At 41.5% G+C, this 13,213-nt stretch overlaps 1 protein-coding gene across 5 annotated transcripts in view; it reads left to right on the top strand.

The window, feature by feature from the left end:
- Positions 1-12,671, top strand: part of PBX1 (PBX homeobox 1) — a 294,207-nt gene extending 281,536 nt beyond the window's left edge. For 4 of the 5 annotated variants that reach the window (XM_032161117.2, XM_058443228.1, XM_058443230.1 and 1 more), the window contains exon 8: positions 7,439-12,660. Coding sequence is in view for 4 of the 5 variants with exons in the window: in XM_058443228.1 (XP_058299211.1) it covers positions 7,439-7,531 (93 nt within the window). In the remaining variant the exon portion in view is untranslated. Of the gene's footprint in view, positions 1-7,438 lie in introns of all 5 variants that reach the window. The other variant, XM_032161116.2, reaches the window with a different exon arrangement.
- The last annotated feature ends 542 nt before the right edge of the window (positions 12,672-13,213 follow it).

Genomic DNA, 13,213 nt, shown 5'->3' with positions numbered 1-13,213 from the left:
AGAATCTGTATACATTATTTTGATAATATAGCAAATGTCAATTTCCTGCAAAACAGTAAACTCCTTGAGAGCAGAAACAAGATTTTTCAACTTATTTCATCAACCACTGTATGCCCAGTATGTAGCACAAGTCAGCACTTACGTACATATTATTTATGTACGTAATACATACGTATTTATGTAATTAAAAACTAAGTGATTACAGCCAAAAACATATGGTGCTCACCTGGAGATTTTAAATGATAAATAAAAGTTGCACGTAGTTTTAAATGTCAAAATGAAGGATCAGTAAGTCAGTGGTATTAGAGGCTAGAGACATGGGTGATGTGTGCCTTGAAGAAACCTACAAGAATGAGGTGACTCTCAAGCTGGGCCTTGAAAGATGACATGGATTTGTAGGGACCAGAGGAGATAGACAGGCAAAGGCAAAAAAAATCCTCTCACTTGACTTCTCTTTACAGTAAAGGAAGGATTCTCACTTTGACAACAAAAAATTATTATTTCTCTGCAGCAGCGTAAACTACAAAAGTCTTTGCAGCAAGGATTTCTATTCTCCACCAGGAATCGCTGATTGCATTGCACTGCTAATCTTTCTGAACATGGAGACCTGTAAACAAGATCTCAGGATTCAAGAGGCTTGATGGGAGCCAGACTAGAGAGGGGTGTGGTGGTGTGGCATTGATGTGAAGCCACCAGGGGCTGACCTAGTGGTAAGTGGCAATTAGAGAGGATACCCTAGCAGTCAAAGGACCATGGAAACAGGAATCCTAGAGCCAGCAGCATGAGGAAATCCAAGCAGAGGATTGGCTTCTGGGAAGTATGATGCCAGGTAGTAGTTGGTGAGCTGAGGTTCCAGAGCAGTATTCCAGTAACAAGAGCAAGTCCCTTTCTCGGTCTTTAAGGAACTGTAATAAATAGTAGAAAATTAAGCAAAGCTAGGCATAAGCTTGGTAGAGATGGTCTCAACCTTGCACAAGAAAGAAGTTCCTGTATGAAGATACTGATGCAAAATGTCCAAGTAAGACAAGCAGCAAAATTGATTCTGAGTTACCTATGGTACCAAACTAGGCCAGAAGAAAATTTCTTCTGTCTGAGAGCACATGTTATTCCCATATAGGGTTGCCAGATTTAGTAAATGGAAATACTGCACGGGACATACTTATAAAATTACAGTGTAACAGGGCATCCCATATTTTATCTGGCAATGTCATTCCTAGATCCTGAGAGGGAAGCTGAGTCTGTATATGGGTCTCACACCAGAGAGAGAAAAGATAGGGGCTCAAGGACGAAACAGGCCATTAGGAGACTATGTCTGTTTTGCATTTTTGCAATTCCCACTGTGCTCAGGGTGGTAACTGGGATACAGATGCAGGGTGGGTTGTCTTCCTTCTCCTTGTGCCTTTCTGGAGAACACTCCTTGTTAAGACAGTGTGCTAAGCTGTGGCACTGCAACTGTCAGGTTCCAGTGTCTTTCTCAATTGCTTTCCCTAAACGCAAAACAAAACAGTATAAATATTAATTATCATTGCTTGTTTGGGATAAGCTATGAAGCACCAAATCTCCCTGATGCCAGTTTAGTAAGAGAAACGTTCACTGCCTGAATATTAAAGTTACCCAGAAACTTGGCAGTGCTTCTGCTCTGTCTTTTGAATATTTTTAGGTGTACACAGCTATTTACATATAGTTGGAATGAATTATGGAGGTCAGGGATATCTGATACCATATGTCTCTCCATGCCCATGTTGGAGGATGGATGTCACAGTGCCACCAAGTGTTTCTTTACTTGGTCCTATGCCTCTCCAAGAAACATTTGTCAAAATCAGTGATGTGTCAGGCACTGTGGTGGGCACTTTGGAATAAAAGATAAATTCCACGGCCTTGCTTTTATGGTCGGGTAGGTGAAACCGACATGTGAAGGAACACACGCAATACAGCAGCACATGTGCTGTGACAGAGGCACATACATAGAACTTGGGCCCTGCGGGAGGAAGAAACAAAAAACATGGCCAGGGGACAGATGGATGTGCAAAGATATTCAAATTCAGTCTTACAAAGCAGCCAAGGTGTGAGTGAGATGTAATTGGAGGAGTGAGGGCACGGCATTCAAGGGGAGAGAAGCAGGCATGAGATGGCTGCTCTGTCCTGAGAAATTCATGGGAATGTAAATACTTGTGTTGATAGGGGAAGTAAGCAAGACCAAGGCTGCGGCAGACCTGCTGAGGACATTGAACCTCATCTTGAGGCCAGTGGGTAGCCATTGAAGATTTCAACAGGGAGATGACATGCACAGAATGACACTTTTGAATGATAGCTCTGGTGGCAGCTAGAGATAGGACTGGAGGAATACCCAGACCGGGCCTGGATCTGTTTTCCACTGTAAAATTCCCCAGGAAATTTTGAATCTTTTGACGTCCCTAAGGGGGCTTTCCAATAGCATCTTTTCAAAGTGCTGTCTGTGTAATCTTGGGAAAGTGTTAAGCATATCAGGAAGACATATTTCTTCTAGCTTGATAGAAGAATGATGAATCTAGGATGTGACCTCTACTGTGTGAGCTGATGTCTCCCTGATATATAGTGGCTCTGTGTGTGTTTGCATAGAGAGGGAAAGAGGATGCATCCGTGTCTCTTTGTTTTTCTTCCTGGCTGTTCCCAACAGTGACTGGGTGATTGAGGGGCTGGAGCACGTGCAGCTCCTCACCCACGCTGAAGGCATCTCTAGTAATGGCATCTGGCCCGTATGCAGATCTAGCTCCACTCTGTGCTGACATCAGCCAGTTTGTGGCACCTCAGCGTATTTCTGGGTTGCAAATGAGAGTTTCTTGGTGCCAGGCTTGCTTGGGCTGTCACATCAGGTGATGAATTCTCTGCATCAATGGTGTGCTGCTAAGGTAATCGCAGAGGAAGAGGGAGAAAAAGAGGAGATGGGGCAGGTGGTTCTCAGCCCAGCAGCCGCTGCTCAGGGCTAAAAGCAGTACTGGATCCACAACAGGGAGGGAGAGGCAACTACCTGTGGTCCCCGTTCTTGTTCAAGTTGGGTGCTAGAGAAAAGGCAGGGTTTTGGTTGCAATTCTGTGTCGCGTGTCCTGTCAGGAGAAACCACATGGGTTTTCCCATCTGCCATTGCCCCATCCTTGGCTCGAGAGCTAGCTCCCTCTACCTCCTCAGACAGGCATGTTTTGCATTACCTTTTAGATGAATTTCTAGCAAAATTTGGTGTATACCAAATTATATGCCAAATTCTTTAGGGTAGACCATGGAGTAAATAGTCATTTTTATTCCTGAAACATTTTGTTTCCAAGTATCTTTGTGTTTTGGAAATCCAGATTTTCTTATCTTGGGAACCTGCTGTATTTTATCTTAGTTTTATATTCTATGAGCTTCTCTCTTGGTGAGCTCCAGGTTGAGCCTGCTCTGCAGGCTTAGGCTTCATCTGGTAGAATTAAAAGTTACATTGGGTCACACTTCCCAAGTGTTGCATCACAGGCCACAGAATTACCTATATAAAACTGAGTGCAAATGTAGACACTCTTCCACTAAAATGTTTTTAGCAATTAAAAGGGTACCTTTGGTTTTGCAGATTTTACCTCCCACCCTGTGACCCCTCTGTGGTTTATGACATTAGCATTTCCAAGAGTGTGTTCATTATAAAGAATTGTTTGCATCAGAAAGTAGAGAGGGAAGCTGAGGTGCAGAAAAAAAATAAAAATAAAAGTCTTATTTTCCACCCCGCCCCCAGCCACTGCACAGTTGTTAATGAAAACATCCTCTCCTCTCACTGTGCCCAGAGATAAACACACAAAGGCGGAGTTTCCTACTTAATATTCACCCACAGTCGAGGTAGAGGGAAGGAATTGCTCCCCAGGGTTAACGTGGCAGTAAGCGAGGTCAGCTGTTTCCCAAGACGGTGCAGCCTCTGAACGTCTTCCATTAAAGCTAGAATGATACAGCTGAAGCAGCCGAAGTGATTTACAGGAAACTCAGTTGAGTTTGCTCGCAGTTTCTATCTTATGATGGTTTTAGCAGTAACAGCAGCAAATAATATACCGTCCTATAAAGCACCTCTAGAGAAAAGAATTCTTCCACATTCCCCAGCATGACATGCTTCTTCTAAAAAGTATTTGTGTTTCTCTAACTTAAACCCTATAGGCTACAATGTCCTAAATTTGGTGAGAAGTGGGAGGTCATAGCTGGCATATCCTGGAATAGGGTGGCCAAAAGTCTCATTTTGCCCAGGCTGTAGGGGTCTACTGGGATCTGAGACTTTAGGTACTAACATGGGAAAGTCCTGGGCAAACTGGGATGGATGGTCACCAAATCTGAGGGGGTGTGTGTGTGTGTATGTGTATGTATCTGTGTGCATGTTTATGGTTGGAGGGGGTGTGGAAAAAAGGGGAGTGAAAGAGGTTTTGTTTAATGTATTTCTTTTAGCTAGAAGGTTTTATATATTCTTCACTAGGCCAACTAGAATAATATAATGCTGGTTTTGAGATTAGCTTGAAATAATTTCTGTTTCTCCCGTCTGTGGGTTCTCTGTACCCCCTGACATCTTACACACTGGTCTGAGAAAACAGAACTTTTTAAAGAAAAGAGATCAAATTTTTACTATTTGAGTTATTTCAGGTCTGGGATGACTCAAGAAGAAGTCTCCCAGAACCTTCTGGGCAATATAGAATGCCTTGTCAATTCCTTCTTAATGAAACACCACAGAACTAATTTTCTTTACTAATGGCTTCCTTTTTTGCACCACTTATTGTTATCTTAATGGAATTATGGCATGGCTAAATGATAGAGTAGTGATTTGTGAGCAATGTAATAGAACTCCATTGTTCCATGTGCTATGACATGTATGCTCACTGCTTTCATAGAGCTTCCTTATCTGCTTATTTTATACCAGGGTGATTTCTAAGATACATGCTTTTTTTCTTTTTTTTTTTTTTTTTTTTTGGCAGAATTTTACTCTACTTCATGACATTGTACTTAAAAACTTCTGTCATGTTTTCTTAAATTTCTGTACTGCTGAGTCATTTTTATTCCTGAAACACTTTGTTTCCAAATATCTTTGTGCTTTGGAAATCCACATTTTCTTATCTCGGGAACCTGCTGCATTCCCCAGTGTGACGTGCTTCCTCTAAAAAGTAGGACCCCTGCCTCCCGCCCCTACAGATACACTCCTGCCTGCCTGCCTGCCTCCCTGTCTGTCTGTCTACCTATCTGTCTGTCTGTCTGTCTACCTACCTATCTATCTACCTGTCTATCTACTTATCTATCTATCTAAATATCTATCTGGTAAACATTGACGTATAAAAATGAGTAGGAGAAACAGATACCAAAGCAATTATATGTGTCATCAAAGCTGAATAATTTTCCCCAAGTAGTAGGATTATGGGTGCGTGCTGTATATTTTGTTTTTTATGCTTTCTTATTTCCCAAATATTATCGAGTAAGTATATCTTATTTTAAAAAAAGACATTAAAGGATCTTCTTTGGAAAAAATAAACGTGGCCGCCATTCTTAGTCAGCCTAAAATGGCACCAGAATCTATATTCCTGGTTGGGATGGGAGGCTACAATATTATCACCCCCGTGGCAGACTTGCATTAGGAATTTGAATTAATTCTGTTCTTGATTCTGGTTATACGACAGAGTCTTTGCCCCCAAAAGTTGGAAAAGCTTTCTGTTATGAAAGAAAGAATTACTTTCCTCCTTATTGTTCTCCATCTAATCTCTTTATCACAAACAGCAGGGCGAAATGTCCTCCAACAGAGAAAAGGAGTGAGAGGAGCAACTTGACTGAGTTAGGAGATGGGAGATTGGAACTTGAGAGCAGTTATTTGCTGACCCACAATTGGGGAGCGGTGTTCTTGGCATTGCTCAGGATGCCCTCTTGGTATCCAGATCTGCTTTTCAGTGAGGTGTGAACAAAACCTACCCTGATGCTGAAGTAACTGGTAGCAGCTGCTTTGAATTAAAAGCCTGGCTTTCCTGGGAAAATTGGAGCATCATTTGGGTGAGCCAATGATAAAGAAAGCCAAGTGGATGAAAAGTGCAGAGAAAATGGAGCCTGATTCAAAGGTCTCGAGGCCTGTGTTCTCAGTCATGAACCGGGACACCTGCTTTTCTCTTGCACCTCTGCTCTCTTATGAATAAAATGGGAGTGGACATTTCTAACACCTATCAAGTGCCAGGCACTCTCCAGGTGCCGTGGAATATGCAAGAGTTGAAGTGGTGGTCCCTCCCAAACAGCAACAATAATACCTGCACCATCTCCCCCAGATTTTTCAGAGAATGAGAGGATAGTACAATAGGAAACATTTTACCAGGGATGTCCCAGACCTGATCTGTTCAACATGAACTACAAAGGAACACGGTAATTGAAGGGGGAAAGGCATTTAGTACACTTATATTTCAATGCTTTAAAACATATAAGCAATCTTGAATTATGCATCACGAATTAACCACTATAGCAAAGCATTCTTCAACTATTTTAGTGCTGGGATTTTTTTGAAAGGGGTGGTTACTAAACAGAATTTTTTTTTTAGAACCAGTTTTAACAGTTTTATTGTTGGGATGCTCCTGGATCTAGAGTCTTGTAAAATGATCTCCAAATATTGATCAAGCCTATACCTTCCCTCTCACCAGCTCTCCGAATATATCCACACAGACCAGTCCTTATGGCCTTGGCACCATTGTTGTTATCTGTTATAGCCACCTGAATTACCCTCTGTACTTTTCAAACTCACCTCAAAGAGTGCTCCCTCTGTGAAGTATTTCCTGATGTTGCAACAAAATGTGATATTGTTTTCACTTGAAACTTCATAACAATGGGACTCTACCATTTATTAGGTTCTGCCTTGATTTATAGCTCATTCGTGGGCTTATCTCCCTCCTTGAGCACACAAACTACATCTCACTCATCATTATATACCCATGAGCATCTAGTATAGAACCTTGTGTAGAACAAATACCTAGAATCCCATAAATACATGGGGACATCCAGAGTCAGAAAGAACCCTAGAAAGCATTTGAGCCAACCTTCTTATTTTTCAAAAAAGAAGACTAAGGTCAAATAGGTGAAGGTGCTTTACCATCGACATTAGCTAGTTGTTGCCAGAGTCAGAACCAAAACCTTGAGTCTCTTGACCTGCAGGATGGCTGTCATTTCACTGCTGGCTGGGACTTACAGAGTCTTTGAGAAGTATAAACACATCATACTAGTGGGAGGTATTAACATCATAACCAGAGGCTCACTGGGAGGACCCAAACTTATTTGAGGGTGGGGGCAATATTATCACCCACAGTTATAGTTGCCCATTTGATGAGTGTCTCCATGTGCCAGGCACTGTGCTAGGTCCTTTACACAAGATGCCTCATTGTCATTGTCTGCTGAAAACAGCCACCCAATCTCAGAAGACTGACTTCTCTCCCTTTTTCCCTTCTAGGCTAATGGAGGTTGGCAGGATGCTACTACCCCTTCATCAGTGACCTCCCCTACAGAAGGCCCTGGCAGTGTTCACTCTGATACCTCCAACTGATCTCCCAGCAATCGCATCCCGGCTGACCCTGTGCCCCAGTTGGGGCAGGGGCAGGAGGGAGGGTTTCTCTCCCAACGCTGAAGCGGTCAGACTGGAGGTCGAAGCAATCAGCAAACACAATAAGAGTCTCCTTCTCTTCTCTTCTTTGGGATGCTATTTCAGCCAATCTGGACACTTCTTTATACTCTCTTCCCTTTTTTTTCTGGGTAGAAGCCACCCTTCCCTGCCTCCAGCTGTCAGCCTGGTTTTCGTCATCTTCCCTGCCCCTGTGCCTCTGTCCTAGACTCCCGGGGTCCCCGCCCTCTCTCATATCACTGAAGGATATTTTCAACAATTAGAGAAATTTAAAGAGGAAAAAATTACAAAGAAAATAATAAAAGTGTTTGTACGTTTTCATGCTGGTGGTTTGAGGAGCCAAATTTACCTCACTCGAATCCCTCACTCCCTATGTTAACAGGCAATCCTTCTCTGTTTCTCTTATTACTCTCACTACCTCTTAGCAGGAATACGCCACATTGCCCTGCTCATTCCAGGCCTCCCTGCTTTCTCTTGCTCTTCCTTCCTGGGGACAGTACTGATTGGAACACTTTCCTCCTCTTCCTTCCTAGCCCCAGCTATTCACTGGGGACTGTCATAGCTGGGATTCTAAAGGTGCCACATTTTTCAGTTTCATCTCCACTAGGTTGGTTCCTGGGCAGGAAGTCAGGCAACAGGGAAGGACACGGGAACAGCAGGTGGAGAATTCCTACAGGCTTTCTTATCCTGCTAGGAACAGCTCTCAGTTCCAGAGGCACAGTCTTTGGAGACCATTCAATACTCGGAAAGCAGTATTTAGAACCTATTGCAAAACTGGGCCTGAGTTAGGCATGGTGATGAATGCATCAGCAAGGAATAGAAAGTTCTTATCCTGAAACCCTTCAACCTCAACTATGCCTTTATAGACACACACATTTACGCACATGTAGGCACATATGCACCATCTCACATCTTCACTTTCCCAAGATGCCATATACAATTACCTACATTAATAACTGTAGCACTATACCTTATGAGCCCGAGAGAGGGAATTAGTGACTCTAAGTGAAGGTCACCGACACAGAGAAGCAGTATGTGTCTGGGGCTTCCAGGACCTGCAGGCCCATTAGCGTGCACTTACCAGAATGGCATACACAGGACCTGATCATGAGGAAGACCAGGTTTCCAGTGTAAACTACTCTTGTTCCCACCACCTCTGGAGCACTCAGGGAGCCACATACAGTACTTACAATGTCTTTGATGTACTTGGTTCTGTTTCATTTTTTGTTTTATATTAGGCACACTGTATTAATTTTCCAAAATGTTATACCACACTATGTTCTTGGTCCTGACCTATTGCTCTGGAGGAAAGAGTTGTATAAGAACGTGGCTCATGTGAACTTTTGCTAGCATCATTTGAGGCCCTGAGAATCATGGGGAAAGGGAAGGTAATGTTTTCATTGAAATCATCACAGTGATTTTTATTCCCTGGGAACACAGCGTGTACTAAAAATACATGAGAAAATAGCATGTACATGAAAGCTATTCTCAAAAGTCACCTGAGCTCACCATCTTCATAGCCAACCCTACCAGCTATAAAGATGGCAGCTCTATCACTTGATTAAGTGGGAGGTGGTCAAATATTTTGGTGCCTCGTTTTCTTCATCTGTGAGACGGGAACTGTTATGCCTGGCTTACTAAGAGGCTTGTGAGAGACTGAAGAAGTTGATTTTATTCATATCCAATCTGTAAATGCGAAGTCAGGGGAAGTAATGTCCCTGAAATAAACAGGTTCATGCCATCTAGGGACAATAAATGGTTTTCTTTTTGTAACTTCTGGTTAATATCAGTACCTTGATGTCATCACCATGATGACAAAGAGAAGAGTTATTGTTGATCTTGGTTTTGGTCTATGTGGTTTCTTAGGATAAAGAAAAACTTCCAAACTAGAAAAACAGGCCCTGGTTCTCTTAGTTTGCACTTGAACCCAATATGTTGCCTTGTACATACTTGGTCCCTGTCACATTGGCTGCTTGAGAGGCTTCCAGGGAGAAGTATGAGACCCTGAGGGGTGAGAATGGGCAGCTAGCAAGAACATGGAAATTCTGCATGTCTCTACAGTCATGAATAGAAAACACTGTGTGTGCTCAGGGAAGCAGGGGATGCCACTGAAGAAACTCAAGGGAATGTGTATTTGAAGGAAATGCAAAAACTAAATATTTAGCAAAATGAAATTATGCCTTGATGACTAAAAGGCACTAGAAAGGTTGTGTCTACTAACTTCTGCCCTAATCAGAACAGATGCCTAGAAGGAGCATTTTTGTGACAACTTCATAGTGATTAGAATCAGTGAAGAATTCCATCTTAGTGGCAGGAATATAATGAAACTACCCACACAAGAACATGGTTGCATCACATTTGCTTGACTTAGGACAAAGTACGAAAGAGAGACCAAAGGGTTCTCTTGGAAACGAGTGACTCCAGATGTGGCCTGAATAATTGCCATGTTAAGTTAATGCAAAAGATCAGAACAGTGCTACATTTGCACAGGAAGCTTCTCTCCAGGCAGTAGTTTTCACTGATGATCAGCTTTCACAGCATTTTCCCCAACCAGCATTTCACTTAGTCTTCTCTATACCCAGCACCTCCCCCTGGCACCCCCTGCAAGCCCACTATCATTTCCGACTTCCAACATGGAATCCGTGAGATCTGTCCACATTAGGCGAAGCAGGAGAACACTGAGAGCAGCAGGATGGGTTTGGAAAGAGCGTGCCTCTGGAAACACAGCTTCCTGGGAATTCACATGAGGCCAGTCCTACAGATAGCAAGATGCACCCCAGGATTTCTTCATTTTCTGATAGATGTGGGAGTGCTCCATTTTGCCCAACAGCGAATTTCCCCTGAGAAACGATACTAGACCCTGGGTTTGCCCACCTTGTAACTCTTCCTTATCTCCTCCTTTTCATTCCTAATTCCTCCTCCCCCTGGCGTGGAATTGACGCCCGTGCAGTACATTTGCCAAGTGGCACCTTCTTTCAATTTATGTTTCATTTTGCTATGGTGGTGATTCTTTATTTGCTGGTTGTCTTTTCTCACACATCTTTCTCTCTCTGTCTCTCTCTTTCCTGCTTTTTGTTTTTCTGCCCAGAAAAACCTGACTTCGATACCAAAAAAAGATGAAACTACAGAAACTCAAATTTAAAAAAAACTTTAAAAAAAAACAAAAAAATACTCAACGATTCTTTCAGCTTTATTAACATTTTCCATTGTTTCTTGCGACTTGTGTCTCGTTCTTTGTAGTATTGATGATGAACATTTGATAATGAATGTTCTTGTATATTCAGATAAAGAAAAAAAAACCAAAAAAGCGGTCTGAATTTAATAGTGTTTATAATAAAAATTTTAAAAATGACCCTCATAGCACGCAAAACAGGATGGGGTATTTCCCCTCTTCCTTCTGTGACAATGCGCATCATTCCTGCATTAGTTTTTAACACCAAACTACCTACATTCATCATTTCCCTCATTTTTCTTTTATTTTCTTGCATTTGTGAATTAGTTCAAGAATGCTAGAAAAGTGTCGAGTTGTGCACATCCATTTCTTGTTTCACAATGTTTAAAAGTGACAGTAATTCATTTTGTAAACTAAAAAAAAAAAGGTTGGAATAGTGAGCATAATAGGTACAACCTAACACATTATTATGTTTATTAACTTTGAGACCCAGAAATAAATTCTTTTCTTTTCTTTATTCTTGCTCTTAAAAATACAAAAAAAAAATGTTTTGTGTTATTTTTGGTTTGTTTATTGGGGGGGCTTTTTTTAATTGTCAGGATTATGATCTTGCTGTTTTTCTTCAATATGTATACAAGGTGATGTGAAAAGATGACTTGGGCAGAGTAGTAAGAACAAGTAGGCTTGTTCTTCTACTTTGCTTCGGAATTCAGTTAATGCCAAAAGCAAAGATCAAGCCCATGTTGATGTCTCATTGCTCACCTGCATTTCCAGAGAGTGTGACACTCATGCAGTCCCTGAGAAAAATAAAATCAGGGACATGCTTCTCCTTTTAGCCTTTTAAAACTTCAAAACATTTAGTCCAAGGGAACTTTTTATGCTATCAGGAAAGGTTTTTTGCCGTTTTTGATTCTGCTTGTCACAGCCAAGTACTTTGTTTTATTTCTCTCTAATTAATAACTACATTCCATGAGGCCTCTTCCAACTAGAGAGGCCTTTTCTTCCAGAAGAGTCCCGCAGGAGATGCTGGTATGATGGGCACCATTGGCTAAGTAAACTACATGCAGGAAGCAGTCCTTGGGGCCAGTCTGCCAGCTGAGTCCTGGTTTTGGATGAAGAGTTAATGAGATATTGGGCCAGGCTCAATGCTGTGGTTTTAATGCTAAGAGGCTAAGTTTACTTCACAAAGTACACCTCTTAGTAACCTCTGACTTAGGCAGCTGCTTAAAGCAAATTGCAAAACTGGCTTGATTTGGAATGTTTTTATTACAGGAAAAAAGAAAGCCATATTATCTGGAAAAAATTTCATTTTAAATACCATTATTCAACAAATTATGTTCAGAAAGTGGTCAGAACTTAAGCAAGAAAAGTAAACAAAGAATGCAGGATTGTGGAGCAACACTTTAGGAAATATTTCTACCTGAACACTTGTACTCTTGAAGTCATAACAAAATAATGATAAGCTTTTCACATCACCTTTATGGTTTCAATCCCTAGCTCAAAGCTTCCTGGAATCTTATTTTTTGTAAACTTTTTTTTCTTTTGTTAAAATAAATAAAACATTCAATGTTTTTCTCCTTTTCTCTCTTATGACTTCTTTTCTTTGGCATTTTCATTTTGAAATGCTTTCCTTTGGTTGTTGGTTTTATTCTCCCCCTACCCCTCCCCTTTTCTTATTATTCAGAATATAAACCTGCAAAGCTCTGCTCTGTTTTGGTTTTGAAAATTTAAGCTTTTCTGCTTCTGTGAGAGCACAGGCTTCTGTCCCTTTTGATTCCAACTGAACTTTTGTGTTCTCTAATGATACTAACACGGTGTAGGTTTTACAGTCTCCTAATTTGTACTGGTAATGCATATTCCAAATAAATAGTTTCTTTTGTTGCAAAAAAAAATACTTGTATTTTGTGCACATTTCTTTTCTTACATGCTGGCAACTTCTCTTTCCCCAAACTAGGCCTGCATTAGTGTAGATTATGGTTTAAACTGTTGCCCTAATCACTGAAAGGTCTACATACTATGGTGGTGGGGCAGAGACCTTATGGACCACCTTCTTCACTCAGGAAATAAGAAGGAAGGAAGAAAGGATCATTTGTGGGTAAACAATAGCTGTATTACAGAGGGACAGAGCACCCCATCTTGTCTGCTTGCAACTGGCAGCCATCCACCAAGCACCAGTTGCCAGGAGTATTTTCCATAATAAATTCTAAGTTCCTAAGTCATGGCTGTTTGCCCAGTGATTCTCCTTTTCTTCTCTTTGCTGTGATCGGGTCATAAGAAAAGTTGTAGTTCCCAAGAGATATTTCAGGGGAAGGAATCTAGGTTACAAATAATACCCAGCTGTATGTAGGCTCTCAGGAGTGTGATAGATGTTACTCCCAACAGATGTGCATCTCTACCATCTGTTATGCCTACCATCCCAAAGAAGCATCTCTTCC

The sequence above is a fragment of the Hylobates moloch genome, unplaced genomic scaffold, assembly GCF_009828535.3.
Source record: "Hylobates moloch isolate HMO894 unplaced genomic scaffold, HMol_V3 SCAFFOLD_8, whole genome shotgun sequence".
Classification (NCBI taxonomy): domain Eukaryota; kingdom Metazoa; phylum Chordata; class Mammalia; order Primates; family Hylobatidae; genus Hylobates; species Hylobates moloch.
The sequence above is the reverse complement of the archived record's forward strand: the minus strand, read 5'-3'. Positions and strand labels throughout refer to the sequence as shown.